The following is a 23,031-nucleotide window of genomic DNA, read 5'->3' as shown; positions in this document are numbered from 1 at the left end:
CTGCGATCTTGAGTCATACTATATGAGTACTTATCCAAAATATACTTCTCAAAAAATCCTTGATATAAGAAATTTCACGAGTGACATACCTTAAATATTTTTTTACCGTAGTTTGATCCTCACTGCGAGCTCTTAAAGCAACGCCTGGGCGAAGAGAAAATTCGGACTTTGCACATTGATCCAAACGAATTTTTTTCCGCAGTTACCTGTGGTCCCATAATGCTTTGCGAATTGCATCTCGCCGCAAACAACGTTCTCGCAGTAACAAGAAGTTCCAAGATAAAAATAAACTCACCTTGATTTGATGTATGTATAGCAGATAAATAGTAGATTAAACCTTCTTTATTAAAATTAGCACTGTTTAGACTTCGTTTTGGTAATGCAACTTACAAGCGACGTCATCAGCTGGTCATGTGACGTCAGAGTCTAGACGTACTAAATGTCACGTGCGATTTGATGAGCCCGATCTAAATAAAACTGAATATAGGTATCTGTGCTCGCCCTAACGGTCGCGCCGTCAACATATTAGCGAGCGCAGCGAGCGGCGCGAAGCGCCGCTCGTCTCTGCGAGCTCTAACGACAACGCCTGGGCGAAGAGAAAATTCGGACTACTGCACACTCATTCAATAGAATTTTTCCGCAGTAATTCTGGATCCACAATGCATTGCATTGCTTGTTGCTTGCATTGCCTGTTGCCCAATCCTTATTGAATTACTCAATAAAATATGTTTAAATTATTGCTTGTTGTTCTCGCTGCTAACTTCGTTTGCGCGGTAACAACAACTAAAAATTCAGAAAAAATAAACTCACCTTAATTTAATGGATATTGCATACAGATAGTGGATTAAACGTTCTTTGTTTAAATCTTCGCACTTTTCAAACTTTGCTTATGGAAATGCAACAAACATACGACGTCATGCAACGTCACAGTCTAGACGTTCCGAATGTCTCGAGCGGTTTGAAGAGGCGGATCTTAAAATGAAGTGAACAATGCGCTCGCCCCAATGGTCGCACCGTCAACATATTAGGCTTTCGTAGAAATCGTACATACACTTATAAAATTTTCAAAAAAAACAACATACCACCATTATATCTTATTTAACATCTACCTAATTGAAAATAAATAAACAAAAAGTTTAAAAAGAACAATTATCATAATAACTGTTTATAAGATTAAATATATATTATAGGCCCTATGCTTGGATATGTATCCATAACAGTTCCCAATCTTAGCCTATGCCTATCAAGAACATCTTCTTATGAGTATCTAAAAATGAAGTTTTTCAACTTGGTGTTTAAATTTCCCGCAAAAAATCTCAGAGGAAATTGAGGAATATTTCTATTTTTAATTTTAAATTTCTTATACATATCTTTCACATGAATAACACATTTTCCAAATAAATAAAGTGTGTTTTATTTTTTTTAAATGAAAAAAATAAATATAAGGTTTTGTCGATTATGCAAATTATGTTGGTATGTACGGGCACTTGTCATTTTCCCGATGCATGTTGGGTAGTATTGAAATATGGCGGCTCCCATTCTGAAGTGGAAGCGGGTTACCAATACTACAGGACCGTGTCCGCGACCCAGACATGGTCATAGAGCAGTTGCAATCAAAGATCTGATGGTGGTTTTTGGTGGTGGTAATGAAGGAATCGTTGATGAACTGCATGTTTACAACACTGGTAAGTTTGTTTGGGTCGGAAGATAAAAGCCAACGAGTGTCGCCATCTTGTTTAAATGTCAAACTTCAGCGTCATCTTGACTATGAAAAGTTGCAGTGGTTGTTGACTGAACAATGTAAGCATATGAAAGAAAAAACATGTTTGCTAAAAAAGAATGAATTTAGTTTATGCTTTATTACTACGTGATTGACTTTGGCAGAAAATTTTGTATTTGTTCCGAAAATTCAAGATGGCGCCGCCCTATATTAAACCACGATGATATGGACAGTGTATAATTGTTCCATACCCCTTTGATTTATTAATAGATCATAAGGAACTGAGTTTTTTTAACCCAAGGATTTAATTGTAATACAAGACTTTTGAATATGTTGCTACTTGACAAAGTTAATGGCTCGCGTTTTTGGCAGTTGTCTACAAACAAACAAAATGGCGGCCTTCTTTGAAGCGGCGGCCGTAATGAAAACGAGGCTGGGTTATATTCATGTTGAACCCAAGGTAACCAGACAGTTCGGCCTGAGACACTTCGATAATTTTAACACTTTGAAATTTAGTATAATTCAGGGGCCTAATCAACATTTTGACCAAAGATGCCTTTTGGCTTTGCCCTCACAGTATTATAGAGACAAAAAAGAAATTACAACTGAAATGACTTGAAAATTAAGAGATAACTAAATTTTCAATATTTATAAGGCTTGTAAACACTAAAAATAGTTTTAAAATTGGTAAACTGATGTCAGTATAGGATATGTTAATTGAGAAACACATTGTGGGCTTTACTTAATCCAGAATAGATTGTGACTACATTATTTTTCACATCAGTACATCACAGTGGTGGCGATCAGGCATGTTAAATAAATCTCTATTGATAATCAGTTGTCAGTCTGTATAAAAATTGATACTTAAATAATTACCAAAGAATTATGCAAGTGAATCATGTAATTGCTGGAAATATAAAGTAATTATTTTCATTCAAAGTGATCATGGTGATTCTACTTGTTGAAAAAAATCATAAATTATTTTAGAAAATTGAGAATAGTCAATAGATTATGAGAGTAACAAAAATTACAAAATACTTCAAAGGTTAATTATCTGTTAGTATTAGCCCCTTCACGATAACTGTGGTACTACTCTTTTGCAGGGCAAATTAATAATGTTTGGCGAAGTTTTTGTTGACAGACAATTAAATGACCTATACAAAACAGTTGCTATTTATATAATAGTGTTGTACTTTGCATGCACTATGCCTAAATAGTAGTCAGGTTTTGACACATGGTGCACGAGCCGGAGGCGAGTGTACTGTCAAACCCTGACTACTATTTATACATAGTGCATGCAAAGCACAACACTATTGTTATTATAATGCTGACTGTTGTAAAAAAACAACAACATTTTCTCAATTTCCAATGTTTCATCACCTCTCACAATCATGTGAGTACAACCCTATTATGACGTCACGTTGTGCTACATGTACGTCATAATCTTTTTTCTTTAATTTTGAATGTTTCATGCATTAGGTATAATGTACAGATAGTTTCAGAGAATTTTAGTTGAGTGAAGAGGAAAAAATTGCAAGAAACTATTTTAGAAAAATTATTTTGTTTATTTTTTTTCTCTTAAGTGTAAAATATTTGAAACTAAGTTTATATATATTATACTGCAGTGCTTTATTTAACGGCGTCTGTGGCGAAATCGGTAGCGCGTCGGACTGACAATCTCGGGGTTGTGAGTTCGCTCCTCGGTGTGGGCACTGTCGGATTTTCTTCAGAAAAAGAAGTCGTGCACTATTTCGGCATAGTATGCTTACGCTATATAAATCCTTAGAACACTATGCGAAAATAGTTGGGTATTGATTTTATAGAGACAAACTGACAGGAAGCATAATAATACGTCATATTTCACCGAAGCATATCATTTTGCCCTTCAAATGAGCAGTACCGCAGTTATTGTGAAACGGTCTATTGAAATGAGAACAAATTATTTGCATTACATTTGCCAGGACTTTCAAAAAGATTAGAAAACAGATGTTACTTTACCAAAAATTGGAGGTACCTTGTGGAAGCAATTTCAATAAAATATTTATCAGTTTTTCTCCAACAGTATTTTGGCCAGTACAATCATGATTTCAGGTGGGTAGAAATACCAGGTACCAGCAACTTTTGAAAAGCCTGCATTTACACAGTAAAATAAGTCTATTTGGGAGTTAAAGAAACATGGTATTATTTGAAAATTGAATAGTTTCCAATGGATATGCAATATAGTACTATTTAGTATAAACAATAATAATACTTCAAATTATCATAATATTGACATTCATGCCTCATTTTTAAATTATCATAATTTTTCAGCCACAAACCAGTGGTTTGTCCCAGCAGTGAGAGGAGATATTCCACCAGGATGTGCAGCCTATGGTTTCATCTGCGACGGAACTCGCATTCTGGTATTTGGTGGCATGGTGGAATATGGAAAATATTCTAATGAGCTTTATGAATTACAAGCTAGTCGCTGGGAGTGGAAGAGGTTGAAGCCCAAATCTTGTAAAAATGGGCCACCGCCATGCCCAAGATTGGGTAGGAATTGTTTCAAAATTTCCCATTGATTATCATAACTCCAAGAAAGTATTTTCTAGCAGTACTTACTAAAGTTTTATTCACTGAATATAGGGCACAGTTTTACCTTGCTTGGAAATAAGGCATATTTGTTTGGAGGGCTTGCAAATGACAGTGAGGATCCCAAGAATAACATACCAAGGTAAGTTATGGTCAGTTCTATTAATTTAACTTGGATTTTATTAAATTTATTATTCACCTAAGAGAAAAAAGGCAAGGGAAATATGAAAAAAATTACATGTTTAAAAGAAATAAGAATTAAAACAAATGTGACATTGTGATTTTTATAAAGATCAGTGAATATACACGTTTCATTGAATTTTATCATTTTTTTTTGTTGTAGATATTTGAACGATCTTTATGTACTGGAACTTAAACCACATTCTAACACTCTCTCCTGGGATTTTCCTCCCACAATCGGACAGCCCCCTCCCCCTCGGGAATCCCACACATGTGTAGGGTACGCAGAAAAAGATGGCAGAAGGCCCCGTCTAATCATATACGGAGGAATGAGTGGTTGTCGTCTGGGAGACCTGTGGCAGTTAGATATAGGTGTGGTACTTTAATTTTCTTTTGAAACAAGGAGCCAGGGTTTATTTGTTTTAAACAAAGTCAAACATGAGAACATTATAAGACCGTCTTAGTCTAAATTTAGATGGTAATTCATATACAATTTTATGTACATGCACATGTATAAGATTTAAAAGGTGTTTTAATTATAAAACTTTGGGGTACAGAATTTAGCTTTCTTTGTACAACAAGTTAAGAATTTTGAAATCAAGTGTTGATTAATGGGTTCTTGATTAACAAATTCAATATGTTAGTTGCATTAAGTTACCCATATATGCTTATTTATTTGTGGCAGATACATATACATGGATTAAACCAGTAGTTCAGGGCATCCCACCTCTACCCAGAAGTCTTCACTCAGCAAATGTAATTGGTCATCGGATGTTTGTATTTGGAGGATGGGTTCCCTTGGTCATGGATGACGTCAAAGTGGCAACGCATGAAAAGGAATGGAAATGTACAAATTCCCTGGCCTCTCTTAATATTGGTAAGTTAGGCATATTAAATATTTTCTTTGACTTTAACCTTGCAAAAGGGAAATGAAATTTAAACATACTTAACTGAATCTGTCGTGTTTACCATGTGTTGAATTTGAACAATTCTGCTTGGGTTCAAATGTTTAAGTGACAGTGATCTTCAGTCTCTTTGATAACATTGACGAGCATTCAAAGCAAGACAATCCATTGTTCTCAATAATGGTAACCACTTTTTAGCAGCTTTTTATTATAAGGCCTATTATGACTTTTGTATTATACTTTTTAAAGAAACAATGACATGGGAGCCCTTAGCTATGGAGGTTTTTGAGGATTCCCTTCCCCGAGCCCGGGCTGGGCACTGCTGTGTCGCCATACACACTCGTCTGTACATCTGGAGTGGGCGTGATGGATACAGGAAAGCATGGAACAACCAAGTATGTGGGATTTCTATATACATATATATAGATAGGATGTTTTTAATTAATTTAAAAGATACTGAAGCTTGAGTACATTATATCTGGAGGTCACAAGAAAGGAAAAGGAAAGGATTGGGAAGCAAGTCAGATGTACATTTAAGTTTTTTTTCACCTTTTTATGAAAGGAGTTGCATAGAAATTTATGCAATATGAAAAAGTCTGATGATGTGAAGAAAAGTAATCACTAATATTGGTAATTCTGATTTTGTACAATGTATACTATATTGTAAAAATACATGTCTTTGGAAGTCTTCTTACAATTAAGATGTGAATTTCAATGTACAGAATGTTACTTTGATTTCTTTCTAGGTCTGCTTCAAAGACTTGTGGTTTCTTGAAACAGGTAAGTTTGTTAAAAATAAGTTACGTAGAATTGAGCAAAATTTTTCAACAATATCTGAAAAATTCTTTTTAAGTTCAAAAGTAAGTATCATTTGTTTATGTTCAGATATCATGTGATAAAATTTAATGATTCTGAGTTACATAATATTGATTAACTGTCAGAAAAATCATGGATGGTATGTGGGGGGAGGGGGGGGGGAACACTTTTACAAAATATGTAATATAAAAGGTTAAACTCATCATTTTTTTTATGTTAAACATTAAAGGATTGTGATGCTTTTACAGAGAAGCCCCCTGCTCCTTCCCGTGTTCAGCTGGTCAGAGCAAGTACAAACACGCTAGAGGTGTGCTGGGGAGCAGTGCCCACGGCAGATGCTTATCTTCTACAACTACAGAAGTATGACCTACCCCCTTCCCAGGCCCTTACTCCCACAGCGGTCCCTCAGACCAACCCCTTGATGAAGGCAGTCACCACCCCCAGCACTCCACAACCCACAGTGGTCAGAACACCTACTCCAGGTAAGGGGAAATAAATTTAGAATTCAAATATATGAATTCTGGAGATTTGAACATTAATGTTGAATGTTTTCTACACCTATCTTTCTTTAGATGAGGTTTTGGTGTATCAGTGATTTTATAATTCTTTTCTCTGCTTTTTCATAATAATAAGCCCAAATTGCCAGCACTTAGTCCATTTGATTTAGACAATAAAACACTCTCGGGAGAAGGTGTGTAAAGGACAAAAATTTCTACCTCTGATAATAAGAAAGAAAAAGAAAATGACATTAAACAAATGTTAAATGATAGATAAATAAATTTTGGTAGGTGTACTTGACTAAAATGTAGAACTACCCGGACATTAAAAATGATGCACTTAATAGTTATTTGATGATACTGCCAGTATATGTACAATGTTCCCATCAATAGTAAACTTTATTTATACCTGTTTTTAGGAATTGCACAGATTCGAACAAATTCTGGAGCAATAGGCTCCGTTACCATGGCATCGCCACAAACAATTAGAGGTAGATCTCTATGACTTTTTGCATGTCTGTATATTATCTTAGCTGGCCCCATAAAATAATGGGTGAGTTGTGGTGTAGAAATTACATTTTTAAAAAAGCAAACCTGGTGTAAGCGATGCAGCATTACATGTATATATATGAATCACCATAGCATGACAGTGCGCTTTAATATCTGTTTTATTTTTTTTTTTTAAAATGTTTTTGCATATTGGATTCAATTAGCAGTGCATATTTATTTATTTTTTTGTTTTGTTTTGTTTATTTCATTTTCTTTTATGTGGCTGATTTCAAGAACACTTCATTAGAACATCTACAGTATTCCTCCTGGAGTTAGTGCATTAAACAGTCTTTACAAAACTTCTTTCACCTCACTGGGTCATAGGACTAGCTAGTCAAGGAAAACAGAGAAAAATTAGTAGCATCCCCCCCCCCCCCCCCCCCCCCTCCGTTTTTGTACACCAGAAAAAGTGATTCCATATCAGTAATGATTAGGGGGCCTTTCCAGGCAATGTGTCACCCCTATACACAAAAACTTTAAATACCATATAAGGATAAATAACACCAACTTTTTTCAGAAATCAGCAATATTTTTCATAGATTTATATTCAAATGGGTAACCTGAATAATGTTTGCCATGAAAAGTGGGAGAATTTAGTAAGATTTTGTCATAGTGTTAAAAATACATACAAATTTCCCATTGAGTTACATAGATAAATGACACAATATCTAAGTACCAAAGAAAAGATAGGATTTCTTTGAATTTAAGGGATTTATTATTTATGTCATTTCTATTCAAATTCAGTAAAAAATTATATATATATATATATCAATCCATGCATCAAATTTTGTTTGTGTTATTTATCCGTAATTGAGTTTTCATGCTGATAGAAAATGTCTATTATAATTAGTTTGTTTTTTTTTTTAAATTGTTTTCATAAATGCAAACGAGTACCTTTATTTTGTGAATGTAAACAAGTGAGTATGGTGTATCCTACATAAGGTTTTTATGTAGGATGGCTATTTTGAGCGGGGAAATCAAATAGCCTGTTGGACTTCAACCAGTGTTCGAAATTCAGAATTATTTTCTATGGGTCCAAAGGACCCACAGATAAAGGGACTACACAAGTCCTTCCAGGGCTGCGTAGGCCCAAAAATAATACCATCAAAATATTTGGGAAAAATAAACATTTATATTTCCATTTCTATTTGTTTTCTCTGTGATAACTCTTTGAAAGCTGGGAGAGTTGATTTCTTGATCATTCTACCGGAATGCAAATTTCGCCAAGTGAAAGGTCAGAAACTAAGAAGGCCTTATATGCATGTAATTATCGTGCGGCTGTCTTTGTGTCTGACACTAAGGAGGCCTAATATGCATGTAATTCTCGTGCAGCTGTCTTTGTGTTTGACGTCAGTGGGCGGGGACTATTGAAATTGACATGTGAGGCCTCGTGTAATTTAAATCTATTAGTCTACATTTTTAAAATTTAAATTTACAATTTTATTTCACAATGAAATGGAAATATAAGGAATCACTGTCTAGTTAGTAGAGTATGCCAGGAACATCAACGATAGTTGGAAACGTGGGATAATTTATGCATAACGGGCTTCGCCCGTTATGCAAATTATCCCACGTTTCCAACTATCGTTGATGTCCTGGCATACTCCACTAACTAGACAGTGATTCCTTAAACGTATTGATGATCTCGGTAAGTTTTTTGCTTCATATGAAATATATGTCAATTTAATAAGGGGTATCTACAACTCGCAAGTATTAACAATATGAAACGGTAAAACATTAATCGTCACACAGTCTTACTTGGTCATATATAATACGTAATAAATTTAACGTGTTTATATTAATGTAAACATACTTTTCCTTGGAATTACAATTTCTGTTTTTAAAATCTGAAGGTAGAAAATTACGCAGGTTTCTTAGATTGCCACAATATGTTGATAAAATGTACTTAAGTATTTTGGACAATTTTCCGTGTAAAGTTTGTAACCGCATATATTTAAAAAAGCGTAAATTTATTTCACGCAGGAAAAAAAATCAAAATCTTCAGTATTTATTTAAAATGCATATGAAAAGAAGAATTGATACGATCTTGATAAAAATTTCATGTTTTACCCATCTTAAGTCCAATTTCTTTTAAAGATGCTCATTGGTTAATTTGTTTTAAGAAATGAATGTAATATTTTTTTCTTTGACCGAAGTATCAAAGAAAAAATTGGGACGGAATACGTCATCAATGCGCGTAGTGTTGTTTTTCACATGCATTCGTTTCCTACAAATTAACAGATTAACGGCTTTCCCCGCTTTGGTAGCATAAAAACATTTCTTCACAGTTCTATTGTTCGTACCAGTTATCTCAAAGGCAAACATATAACATAAGTATGATGTTTTCTTTCCTTCTTTCACGCAATTGCATTGTTGACATTGCAGACGATCTTATTTCTTTAGCAAAGGGGAATAATTTGAAAAGAAACGAAAGTAGAAGATAACTCAGTAAAGTAACGGACAAGTTTTGAAATTCAAGAAAATAAAGTAAAAGTATTTCATTTTTCTTTCACAAAGTAATCTGGAAGCGAGAAGTATACATGTAAAGTCAGGCAAAGTAGTTCTGGCTGCTAAGTGCAAGTGAACTGCAGATTCTAGTGATGAAATTATCAAAAGAATTTTTTATCCAATCAGAATTAATTATTTTATAGAAATTAAATGATTAATATATCCAATTAAGATGCAGGAGAGATATCATGTTAACGTAGAACCTACGTCGTATGACGTCATAGTTAAGTGAACGAATGCAAGACTGTCTCAGCTAATGAAAATACACAACTGTGATAAGTGAATGACATGCAACTATTTTGAAGGAATGCAAAGTTGCAAAGAAATCTTCAGTCAACTATTAAATAGTGCAATATCTTGATGATATATATCCTCTGAGTCTTTAATTTATCAAAGGTTGTGTTTAATGTTTGTAATGTCTATTATGAAATGAAATGTATTTATTTTTATAATTATTTCTTAATTATTTACTTGGATTTTTAGTGGTTCATGTATAATAATAACATTTCGCTAAAATATTAATTTCTAAAGAGAGATTTTCATTTTTTGATAACTATTCATATTGTAAATCTGAAAGTATCACCAAAACATTCATTTAATCATGAAATCCTGTGTAAGTGCAAAAAGGTCAACATGTCTAGTATTGATAAAAAACACCTCTCTCATTAGTTTGCGGGGTATGGTATATATTTTAATAATTTTTCGTAATCATTTGGGTATGTTCTTCGTCATATTAAGGATTGAAAACACTGTCACAAGACTTTTGGTAAATATTTACAAATTTAGGGTTGTAGATGGACTAAAAAATCCTTTAAAAAATATTGAGCACATTTGCGTATATTTATTGAAATGTGGATTTAATCTTTTATGTCAATTTAAGAATAACCATTTTAATTTTTAGTAATAGTTCTAACCATTCTTAGTTAAAGTCTATAAACAAAGGTGTTTGAAGAAGTATTTTTGTGATTTTCTGTATTCTCCTTATGACCATGTACCCCTAAAATGGCTGAAAATTATAGTTGCCGTGTATAATAATCATTTTAAATTGCACCGGCTGCACTACATTCAATAACATGGAAATATGCCATGTATTTTTAACTGATTAATTTGCAAGTGCTAATTACTCATTTTGAAAAGTTTGAAAATCCTGTGACAAAGACTTTTCTGACATAGGTTCTACCTTAATGTAAATGCATAAACCAATATACTTTAACTTCAATTGCAACTTCTTAAGCCTTTCCAACAAGCGGTAAAGAAAAACAACGGTGTATTTTTCCAAGCTCCTCGGAAAGGTCTGAGAAGGTGTGATTGACGTTAACTTGTTTCCCGGCAAATCATTGTCGGCCCAAAATTATTTCAAGGACCCATTTAGTCATACTATTCGTGAGTCCTTCCATTTATATATCAGCGAAGGACCGACGAGTGGACGCTAATTTCGAACACTGACTTCAACTGTACCTAGCTGGTTCTACTGGCAAAAGTTTTGGTAAAGACTGATTAAATAGCAGTATGGCCTTAGTATAAGGAGGAATACTGTATTGTTGCATGGATTTTCTCTGAGGAGGAGTACTGTGTTGTTTTTCACATGTTGTGCACTGCTTTATGTCCATAACTTAATTTTTTATTTTTATTTTCAAAAGGTTTAGAGTTTTTATTGCAGTGCTTTATAGTTTAGAAATAAAAAATAAAGTGCTGGATATATTAAGTTAATGATATGAGGATTTTGAAAGTGTATGAAATTCCAGTAGATTTCTTTATCTGTATGCATTGGTGCTGGATTTTATTATTCAGGTATTTTAACTTGATGTAGAAAACTAACTCCATGCTTTTTATGTGTGCCTGATGTTTTATGTTTTGTTTGCCCAAAGATTTTTATGAAATTGAAAGTTTTCTTTTATTTAGGTTCAAAGTAAATTGAAGTTAACAGAAATTATTCATTTTTTTGGACATGTTTAACTATCACAGTCACTGATTGCATCAGTTACATATTTCAAATATAAAGACATCTTTTGGAAAAATTCAGTGTTGATTCTATGTGCATTGAACATGACTAGATAAGCTTTTTCCTGTAGGTGGTATGTTACTTATGTTTGACTTAAATATCACTGACAGTGTGAAAATTTTATTAAAGTGAAGGGAGAGAAAGTGATTTTTTTTTATTTTTACTTATAGTAACAGCAGTAACTGCCAGACAAAAAACACCAATCACAGTCAACCCTGGAACAATCAGAGTAGCCTCCCCTCAGGTCGTGACCCTGCCACAGCAGAGAGCTGTAGTATCTAACACGGTAATCAGATTAATTACAGGCTTTAATATGATCCTAAAAACTGTGTTACAATTTCTTTTTCAAATGTCCTAAGAATATCCCACATACAACAAGTTCTGTAACATAGTCAAATCTGACGTTTTTTTCCTGGCGACTTTACTGTTATTGAAAGATCGCAATTTTTTTATGTGTATGTTGTAGACTGGTAATCAGATGTCTGGTATTCAGGCTTTGGCAGCTGCCGCGGCAGCCACTCAGAAAATACCGGGCACCACCACCACTCCATCCACTCCAGGCATCAAGGTGGTGACCCCGACTATTGTAACTCCAACAGGGGTCAAGGTCACACCTATTGGTAACCAAGCACTGAAAAGTAAGCCTTCTCATATTGCATCATTTACATGTACATGCATTTTTAGTATTAGCACATTTTCTAAAGAATTTGAAAGATCTATATAATTTGAAAAGCTTTAAGCATAAATAATATTCCATGCAGGGAAAATCATTTTGACACATTTCAGTGATTGTAATTATTGTGTCTAGAATATTTCTTATTCAAAATTGCTGTCATATGGTTAAAAACTGGTAGCATACAAGTCTGACTGTTAATTCAGTTTATTACCCATTCACCATGTTCACGTAGCAATGATATTGCAAACAGATTTTGATGACCATGACTGCATACTTGTATATCTGTTATAAAAATGTAAATCATTGGTGGTGTTCAGTAAAAACCTAAGTTCATATGTATGGTCTCTGACATTTTAGCTACTACCGCCAACCCAACCACCCCCACAGTGAGAGTGGCAACACCTGGAGCCACCATCCTTAAGTCCACACCTGGAGCCATTCAACAAACGATTGGTGGGAAACAGATCATCACAGTCCATAAGGCCAGTACTGGTGGCACATCAACCACTGGTCAGCCACAGATTGTTACACTGGTCAAGACAAACCAAGGCATGCAGGTGGCCACAGTAAGTATCAAGTTTTATCATTGTCCTTATTGTCCTTGAGTCATTAGTAGTGTATAATTTTTGACTCCAAGGAAAAAAAAATGTTTTTCTTGGTTAAGTATTCAAGAAGCACATATTAAAGAATACCAATAATATTTCTTTATTTTTGGAAAGGAAAGGGCATGTAAAAATAAAAGATATACTGTAGATTTTATAAATTGAACATCAATGAAATTGTTTTCTTAAGTTTGTAATTTTTTCGGTGATACACATATAAAAAATATGCCCAAGATCAGTAGGATTAAAGTGATTCGTTTCGCTTATAGACAAAGGGGCCTCTGCCACAGGGAGCCACCATTGTTAAGCTTGTCACCACACAGGCCGGTGGAACTGGTAAACCCACAGCCATCATCACCACAAGTCAGCCAGGCCAGACACCATCAACAATTCTTGGAATCAGCAGCGTACAACCGCAGGTACAGTACAACAGGAGAAGTACATTTACAGTAAAACTCGGTTATAGTGAAGTCACTGGGACCTGTGAAATTACTTCGCTATATCCGTAATTTGTTATATCTGTATAAGGAATTTGTTAAATTTATATTGCTGGGGATCCAAGAAAACTTTGCTATACCCGTGAATTCGCAATATCCATGTTCGCACTAAACGAGTTTTACAGTGTTTTTACAGGCTATTTAGAGCATATTGTACATGTATTTATAGTTAACATCCTCTGAAGAATGAAAATATTGTACAGATTCAGAGTAGTCCTAAATCTCAACATTAGTTAATAAAACTTTAAAGACATGTTTCTTTGATATGTACACCAAAAGTTTTCTATTATTCCAGAAATAAATTTTTTTTTGCCTCCCCCCTTCCCCCTTACCAAACAACCTAAACCACAAAACTTTTATTTTATTCTTGACTTAATAAGTCTTTTTTTAAGTTATATATACATGTAGAAGGAGTGATTAACAAAATATTAACTTAATTTAAGGAAGCTTGTAGCTTGTATAATTTAACTTTTCAGTCATCCACAACAAAAACCATCATCAAAACTATCCCATCTTCCATGTTGTCAATGGCTAAGGCAGGAACCAGCACTGCAACGACACCAGGTGGTGCTAAAACCATCGTCATAGCAGCACCCAAAGGCAGCACTGGGGGGCTGACAGGGACTCCACACAAAATCATCAGCTCAGTCCCGAAAATAGCTGGTCAGGGAAACACCCAGTTCATAGTGGTCAGTCCACAGAGCAGTGTTGGTGGGGCTCATACCATCACATCAGGTGGGTCAGATGTTTGAAGAGCTAGCTATTCATAGATTTATCAATGTCATGGTGAGCTTCTGTCATTTTTATGTACATGAAGTTGTATCTGTATTTTACACACGGGGAAGTTCTTGTTTTTCTGTGTAAAGTGATGACTTAAATGATTGGGGGAAAAACATTTCTCTTTAAGCAATTTAGAATAGTTATTACAGAAAATTAAAGTGAAACACTCCATAATGCTGATAACTAAATTTACATGTAGCTGCTTTTTTATGTTAAACTCTTAATTATAAATACCAGCATGTAATCTTTATAGGTGGTAAGCCCATACAGGTGACAACTCTACAGACTACGTCAGGCGTTACATTAGCAGGTCATCAGATTGTCACAGCCTCACAAGTCGCCAAGCCAGTCATTCAGCAAGGTAAACAAGGAGAAGTCCTTAAAAAATCTGTTTAATCTCTGAGTTCCTTTCCTTGATAGACACACATTAATTCAAAGTTCCATGTTGTACAATAAATACTTAGACAAATAACAGAAGATATGATCACAATGTCCTTTTTCCCTTCAGCTCCTGTCATTAATTTATGAATAGGTACATGTACATGTATATTAAATAGAAATGGCTATAACAAAAAAATTAAAAGAAAATGTCATAATAATAATATTTGAAAAATTACATAAAACTGTTAAGTTCAAGATTTTGTGTAAATGTTTCACTGTTACTATAGGAACAGGAGGAACAATAGTGAAGACTATTCAGGCCACACCCACAACTCTGGCTGGATCTGCCACCTCTCTCCTTATTAACACCACAGCAGGATCCGCCCCTACACAGTCAACGCCCACAATCTCGCTCATCACACAGCCTTCAGTCTCCCAGACACCGGTCACCTTGACCACTCAGACAATCTCAGCCACACCCATCCAAGCCACGGGCAGTGGAAAACCAGTCCAGATAACTATTACTCCAGCAGCAGCTTCAGCGACTGTCCAGGCCCAGCCCACAGTACAGGTCACACCTACAGTTACACAACCCTGCACTGATGGTCATAATTGTCCAGGCGATGAAACTCCTCAACCTGCTGTATGTACGGATGGCCACAATTGTCCAGGTGATGAGACAGCTCAGCCCAGTGCTGTTTGTACAGATGGGCACAATTGTCCAGGTGATGAAAACCCAAAGCCTGCTGTATGCACCGATGGTCATAACTGCCCAGGAGATGAAAATCCACAACCATCTAATGTATGCACAGATGGACACAATTGCCCTGGTGATGAAGTTGATGGAGTTCCCCCTGCTGCTAAAGGACAATGTACAGATGGACATAATTGTCCAGGTGATGAGAATGCACAGTCCCAAAATGTTTGTGCTGATGGGCATAATTGTCCTGGTGATGAGAATCAGTCACAGTCTTCTAATGCCTGCACAGATGGACACAACTGTCCTGGGGATGAAAACCCCCAGTCTGGAGTCTGCACTGATGGACATAATTGCCCAGGAGATGAGAACCAGCAGCAACCGAATGTTTGTACAGATGGCCATAATTGTCCTGGGGATGAAAACCCTCAGCCTGGAGTGTGTACAGATGGGCACAATTGCCCAGGTGATGAAAACCCTCAGCCTGGAGTGTGTACAGATGGGCACAATTGCCCAGGGGATGAAAACCCTCAGCCTGGAGTGTGTACAGATGGCCACAACTGCCCAGGTGATGAAAACCCCCAGCCATCAAATGTATGCACAGATGGCCACAACTGTCCTGGTGATGAGAACCCAGACCAAACTGCAGGGCAGCAGGCGACCTCTGACCTCTCAGATAGTGCTGCTGTGGTGGCTCCCTCTGTCCCACTGGACACGAATGCTGCAGTGTCTGTGTCGGAGCAAGTTCCTGCAATCCTGATGCAGGATACTGAACCTAAAATGGAACCAGAAGCCATGGACACAGTGGCATCAGTGGACGCTGCTCAACCAGAGTTACCAGTAACACAACCACAGGAGGTAGCGCCAGCACCAGAGGTGGCACCGGCACCAGAGGTGGCGCCTCCACAGGAAGCACCTGCTCCAGACTCCACAACAGCAGTAACTGCATCACAAGGAGAGATAACTTCTATTGTTCCAAAGCAGGAAGAGCCTATGGATATTGGGCCAGCCCCTGTAGCAACCCTCCAGGGGGCAATATTGAGTGTTGGACCTCCTGTTGGGGCAACACCTCCTCAGCCAGTAGATACTTCAGCAGCAGACTCTGGTAAGATTGATTGATAAGTCTTTGTCTATATACATGTATCTTTTGTTAAGAACCACTTTTATCATCATTTGATAGGGATATGAATCACATTTCTCCACAGTTTCATGAAGCAGTAGTTTGTAATATGTAATGATTTTATTTAGCACATAGCAGCCTTACTTTGATAAAAGTATCCCTTGTTTGATAGCCATGACCACAGTAAAAAGATAAATATGTGTTAATTAGTATGACTGATTTGAATTTTATGTTTTACTGTTAGATCCTTTGGCAACTCTGGCTTCAGCAGCAATATCATCTGGCACAGCTCAGACCACAATTAAACAGGAGCCAGGCGTTCTAGCAGCCAATGGAATTAAACAGGAAGTGCAGGTAATAGGCTCTACCTCTGCAGAAAAATCGTCTCTCAAAAATTTGAAATTGAGTATAGTAGTCAGAAATGTAGATAATGTTAAAAAAATTACACATCTATGTTACGAAAATTCCTTTAGCTTGCATCCTTAATTAACCACTAAAACATTTTTATAGAAAAAAAAAATGCAGACTTTTTGAAAAAAAAAAAAAAATAGCCATGGAAAAAAGCTACGGTCATTTATCTGCTGAAAAAGGGTCAAACTGAATACTGTATCAAAAAAAAAAAAAAAGCAAGAACATTGGCCTAGAATTGTATTTATAACTGTGTTACATGTACAGGTGGACATGAATGTCATAAATGAAGATAGCATGTATTAAAACTTACATGTACTTTGCAATAGAAATTAAGATAAAATCACACCAAGGAGTGACCATCATAAATTGAAATGTATTGATTAATTGTAAAAATTGACTTGTTTTTCAGGACAAGCCTGAGGCCATCCCCAGGACACCGACAACACCAGTGAAGAAGGAGGGTAACCAGTGGTATGATGTGGGGATCATTAAAGGCACTTCATGTGTTGTGTCTCACTTTTATCTCTCTGCTGATGCCTTGCAAGCTAGCGGTAATGGAAATGTAAGTACTGTATACAAATGAAATTTTTATGTGTCTAACACCTGCATGTAGGTCACATTTAAGCTGATGGTCTGGAGACCAATTTTTTCTCGTATCGTCAGCTGAAAAAACATGGATGGCCTAGAGTAGTATTGGGTGACGCAGAGTTGTCGCATTGATTTCTTGGTACACCGATGCCTTTAAAAGTTCAAATATTTTTAAGTCGGCCAACCGTTGCCCGATCATTGTTCGCTGAGCTACAGTTTGATTTTCACCGTCGGTCGACATTTACGAAAACCCAATACCTAAATGTCGACCTACCAACGACCGATTAAACAAACTGTCTGCTGATGAGCGGATGATGATTAAAGGTTGGTCGATGGACTTATCAAAGACTGTCTCAATTGAAGGAATCTGTCACTGATGCGGAAAAAAATAATAATTAGGCCCGACGGACAAAAAATTGGTCGGCCGACAAAAAAAGAGGTCAAAAATGGGCAAGACAACGACCTATGAACTGCCGATAGTTGCCTGAAGAAACCCATTTTTGCCTCAGAAACCGTCGGCCGTTGGTCGGTTTTAGAAATGTGACTGGGGTTTTAGAGATGCATGTATCTTATTCCCACTGTCCAGAAATATTGTCATTGAGTGGAGTTTTCATGTTTAAGGCACATTGCTAACAGAAATGTAGCCTCTTGTGCTCATTGTCATTGTGTAAAAAGCAAAATTTTTTATGCTTGTGTGAATGGAACTTATTTAGCTATTAAATGAATACCTGAAAAAATTAACTGTAGTACAAAAAAACATTTTGCAATTTACATGTATTTAACTCATGGTGATCAAAGAACATTTCGGTACATACAGAGAAGGTTAAAACATGGAAAAATCTAGGTGTGCTAATTTTTTTGAAAATAATAGAAAGCACATGTAAAGCACTATCAGTGCCCTGAATGTGATACATCATTGAGGGTGTTATTTTGACCTTTGATCTTTGTACTCGTGCAACAAAAGCAGATGTGACTTAGGAATCAAATATGTTATCCTAATGTATTTACAAATTAAATTCCACTTTATTATTTTAGCCTTAGAAAATTTTAACTTTCTGAGAAAAGGCTAATTTTGCATCCTATTAGGATTTGGAAAAAAAAAAGATATTTTTTTTTTATTATTATATACCACAGGATTTTTTGATTTAAATATTAGAATGCTACGTTGTACTTTACAATTCTATCTGAAAAAAATTCAATTGATATTTTGAGAGTGCTTGTGAATTAAATCCAGAAGTGTGATTATTTTTTAATTTTCCTCTTTTTAAATAGGACATAGATGTTGTGAATGTTGGTGATGTGAATGTCTTGAAGAAACAAGAACTCCTTCCAGGAACAGCCTACAAGTTCCGCGTGGCTGGGATCAATGCATGTGGGCGAGGTGCATTCAGCGAGATATCGGCCTTCAAGACCTGTCTACCCGGCTACCCTGGTGCCCCCTCCGCCATCAAGATCAGCAAGGTAGGAGGCAAGGTCAGCATCATCCACAGGCTTGTTCAATCTTTCTATCATCTTTATTTGCTTCTTCCATCTTTCTATCATCTTTGCTTACTTCATGTGTGAATTGTGCTGTATCATTGCTTTGTAAATGTCATTGCTTTTGAAAAAAAAAATGGGGGAAGGAACATTATATCTGCTTTATAAAAGACATTTCATAAGAGCAAAATCTTTGAAAATATGTGTATCCTGATTTAACTATAAAAACTTCAACTGTGTAATTAAATCAACAGTAGTAAAAAATCATGGCTTTTGATTTATCTGTAAACAATACAAGGAATTTATTACATCTATTAAAAGCATTGCAAAAGCATGTTATAAAAATAAACTTGAATTCTAAAATCATTTTTCTAAACATGGTGATATGAATGAGATTTTCACCTCATATTCAGTATTTAAGAAGTTTCTTAGCTGCACCATCTTCAAGATATGTAAAGTCACGAAAAAAGAGTTTTCTATATGTATTGTAGAGTACAGAAGGTGCCCACCTATCCTGGGAACCTCCACAGAATACAGCTGGCAAGATCACAGAATACTCTGTATATCTGGCTGTACGTAATGCTGCTGCCCATGTAGATCAGAAACCTGGAGCTCCCGCCCAGCTGGCTTTTGTCCGAGTTTACTGCGGCCCTGCCCCCACCTGTACAGTGACTGCAGCTAGCCTTGCATCAGCGCACATTGACTACACAACAAAGCCAGCCATTATCTTCAGAATCGCTGCTCGTAATGAGAAGGGTTATGGTCCAGCTACGCAAGTCAGGTGGCTTCAAGGTATGTCTGGAATTCTGCTTCCGTTTCATTCCTAGGTCATCAGTCCCAAAATCATGGAAATTATAGTACTGTTCTTTTTTGTCAAAAAAAATTTAAAAACTTTCAGATTTTCAGTCAAAAACTGTTTTTTGTTGAATGAAGTGCTGTGGTTTACAGTGTTACACTTCATAAAATTATGTTAACAATTGTGTAACTTAAAGAAGAAATTATCTGTGAATATTGATTTTTAATGAACGTCTTGTAGATGCCCAGAGTCCTGCTGCTCAAAAAGTTGCCATCAAAAGAGCCATCCCAGCTCAAGGGGATGGGTGAGTAATACCGTCGTTCTTCAGGATTCATTAAAATTGATAATCTTTCGTAATATTATGCTGCACATATTGACATGAATGTAGATGTAATGCTTTGAATATAGACTTGAACACGTCATTTTAAAATCATATCTACAATTCAGTAAAAATGTCAACAACTAAGATTTTATGTTGTACTTTCCAAAACAAGGTATATGTAAAAAATAAGCATAACTTCTTTCCCCATTAGACCCCAGGTGGTTGGAGGTGGTCAAGTGAAGAAGCTGAAGACTGACGAGGAAAATGAGAAATCAATGTAAAGAGAAAAATAAAAGGCCAAAGGGAAGCAACTCGTGATTGGCTATCCAAAGTGACCTATCCCGATTGTCAGAAGATGGGACAATTTGTGTGCTTATTTAAAAGTATATAAAAATATTTATATACACTTTTACTGCAATGTTATCTTGATGTTGAAGTTCTTGAACGAAATTTTATTTCTGTTGTCACTCATAATTAGCAGCTAAATCTTTGTATTATTCATAGGGCATCTATCATTATTTTTATCATCGTCTTCATTGTTAGATTGTTAGACCAGTGGACTCGCTCTCAGCATTGCTGTTTATCATTCCTGTTGTGACTGCTATTCCCTTCCTGTTGAAATATTTTTATCGTGTACATCGACTTTGTTTACAGCAATTGTGTAGGTCCCTTGTATACAATCATGTCAAAGTAGATTCATACGGTTTCTCTCGTCAACATGTAACTTCAATTTAAAGTACATATATTTAAGAAATTACATGAGAATTAAATGTAGGTTATTTTTACCATTACTTTGGGAGAATCAAATATTAGAAATATTGATATTTTTATCATTCATTAAAATTGCTGATGTGCAGTGTTTCATATGTATTGGAGGTCTGCATACTGAATGCTTCATTTGTTTGAAGAAGTGCAATTCTTTGTTATTTTTTTTTATGTATAAATGTTAATGACTTTTTAAAGTAGTGATTCAATTTAGAGTTTTAGTGGTTTAGGAATTAAAGAAGATCTGTGCATACACATGTATAAGGAATATTATTTTTACAAATTATCATACAGACAATATTAAAATTGAATGCAGTGTATTTTTGCTTTGCCAGAGTTGGTTTATTCATTTCAAATATTTTTTTTTATATTTTCCCCCCATAAGTTATTGTAATAAATGTTAAAGTAAAAGCAATTAAATCTGTAAAATACTCGACCATCCCTGATAAAATTTTCTGTGGAAGCTATTCTCCCAGTGCAGTCAATGTGCTACACAATGTCATAGATCTGTCAATATTTTGTAAATAAACTGTATATTTTACAATTAATTAAAATAATTAAAAATCATTATTTTGTGTTTTATATCTGACATTTTACATGTATAGATATAGTTTTCCCTTTGTATGCAAAATGTTTCTACTTAAAGTCTACATTCATGCAAATAATGTAAATCTTAAACCTGTCTCAGCTTAAAGTGATTAGGGACAGGAGAATAGATTTAGTGGAGAATATATAAATTGAGTAACTTGTGGGTCTGATATGAAATGTCTATGAGTTCCTGTGTGGTTTCTGCTATAGATTCAGCAGTGAGTGCAGTGTTTGGTCTGGCCATTGTCTGAAGCTTTGATGGTATTACGTCCCAAAATGTTACGTTTTTGAAGGTTTTTCTACTGTAAATTGCTATCTCAAGGTCATCTCTCTACAATTTTGAAATGTCATTGTGTGAAGTTAATTCAAAGAAATGGGCAAACATTTGTATTAAAAAAAAATGGAGAAAAAACCCAGAGACCATAAAAAAAAACTTTTTCCAAAAGAATTTTCCAATCTGTACATGCGCAGCTTTATTGTCGTTTTAAAATCCATACTTACTTGTAGCGAGGATAGGTCAGTGGAAAATGGGACCTGTCCATTGCAGCAAAATTGGGAAAAAAATATTTTCTTTTTAAACAAACAATCAAGGTAATTGTTAGTGTAATTTCATATACTGATTTATTAGAATTTCAAAATAGTTCAATTTTGGTTCTGTTGCACAGAGAGCAAAAGCAAATTTTCCCATCTACTGAAATCTTAAAACTCGTACATTTCCATTTATTTATAAGAAGTGTTACTATGTTATAGTAACTGTTAAGATGAGCATACTTACATATTACAAGTTGACAAGGTTTTTCAATGTATTAATTTATGTAAATTCTGTGCACAACTTTGTAAAGTCTGTCCAGCTGTGGTTAGCAGACCAAATCGTTTGTTTGACTGGACATTAAAACTATGATTCGCACAAGATTCCTGTAGGTCACACTTCAAATGCGCCCATCTTCCTTTACGAAATTTTAAGTGATCCTAACAAAATGTTAAAGATCAGAAGTTAGATATCAGATTGGTTTTGTATAACCCACAAAGTTAAATTCTATGGCTTTAACAAATCAAGTTTGTTTTCTAATGTTTAGTATACAATGGGAAAATTATTGTATTGTTGCATGGGGAGGGGGCACACCCCCTCCCCCTTGTGCCCCCGGTTCCCAGGAGCCTGCTTTCCATAAGTACAATGTAGGTGGAACTAATTACAGAAGAAATTCATTAACTCGTTCCACTTGCTTTCAAGCAAAAAAATCTGAGGCAAGAGTCAAAGTGTAATAATTATTGATTTACTTCTTAAACAGTACTTCAGTCTATCTACATACATGTCCACAATATGATACCCTGAGAAAGGAAGAACTTCAAGTTACTCTGAAGCGTCGAAACGTTATTGTAATTCCTACGAGATATCCTCATTGAAATCTTTTTAGTTTTTAAAGATTAGTGTTTTTTTTTAAAATTCATAGAAAACCCTGCCCGTCAAATATCAAAACAAACAGAAACCTGACTTAGAAAGTGTTGTGTATACATGTATATAAGGACCAAAGGTTGTCAAATAATTATAGAAGATAAAAAAGTACAAGATTTGTATGAGAATGG

The 23,031-nt window shown here is 35.4% G+C and overlaps 1 protein-coding gene across 6 annotated transcripts; it reads left to right on the top strand.

The window, feature by feature from the left end:
• Positions 1-1,513: 1,513 nt before the first annotated feature.
• Positions 1,514-21,427, top strand: LOC133187450 (host cell factor 2-like). Of its 6 annotated transcripts, none has more exons than XM_061322835.1 (23): positions 1,514-1,685; positions 4,031-4,252; positions 4,346-4,433; positions 4,635-4,843; positions 5,157-5,348; positions 5,626-5,771; positions 6,123-6,156; positions 6,441-6,674; positions 7,109-7,180; positions 11,919-12,034; positions 12,215-12,386; positions 12,782-12,990; positions 13,296-13,445; positions 14,000-14,258; positions 14,557-14,664; positions 14,972-15,355; positions 15,848-16,486; positions 16,746-16,855; positions 17,322-17,474; positions 18,773-18,973; positions 19,468-19,768; positions 20,013-20,076; positions 20,306-21,427. In XM_061322835.1, exons 1-23 carry the CDS (start codon positions 1,526-1,528, stop codon positions 20,373-20,375), a joined length of 4,293 nt encoding a protein of 1,430 aa, XP_061178819.1. In that variant the 5' UTR covers positions 1,514-1,525; the 3' UTR covers positions 20,376-21,427. The 6 variants fall into 6 exon arrangements, with proteins under 6 accessions (XP_061178819.1, XP_061178818.1, XP_061178817.1 ...); XM_061322834.1 differs by having other exon boundaries at positions 14,972-15,531; positions 15,814-16,486; XM_061322833.1 differs by having other exon boundaries at positions 14,972-15,847; positions 15,950-16,486.
• Positions 21,428-23,031: the final 1,604 nt, after the last annotated feature.

The sequence above is a fragment of the Saccostrea echinata genome, unplaced genomic scaffold (assembly GCF_033153115.1).
Source record: "Saccostrea echinata isolate AGI-Se365-2 ecotype Australia unplaced genomic scaffold, CSIRO_AGI_Sech_v1 ptg000015l, whole genome shotgun sequence".
Lineage (NCBI taxonomy): Eukaryota > Metazoa > Mollusca > Bivalvia > Ostreida > Ostreidae > Saccostrea > Saccostrea echinata.
The sequence above is the reverse complement of the archived record's forward strand: the minus strand, read 5'-3'. Positions and strand labels throughout refer to the sequence as shown.

What these genes read in the sequence shown, in the direction of transcription:
- LOC133187450 (XM_061322830.1), top strand. Translation starts at nt 1,526, where the DNA reads ATGGCGGCTCCCATTCTGAAGTGGAAGCGGGTTACCAATACTACAGGA. An exon ending in GGAAAGCATGGAACAACCAA is followed by an intron (nt 5,772 to 6,122) that starts GTATGTGGGATT and finishes ATTTCTTTCTAG; the next exon opens with GTCTGCTTCAAAGACTTGTG. An exon ending in AAGCTAGCGGTAATGGAAAT is followed by an intron (nt 17,475 to 18,772) that starts GTAAGTACTGTA and finishes CTTTTTAAATAG; the next exon opens with GACATAGATGTTGTGAATGT.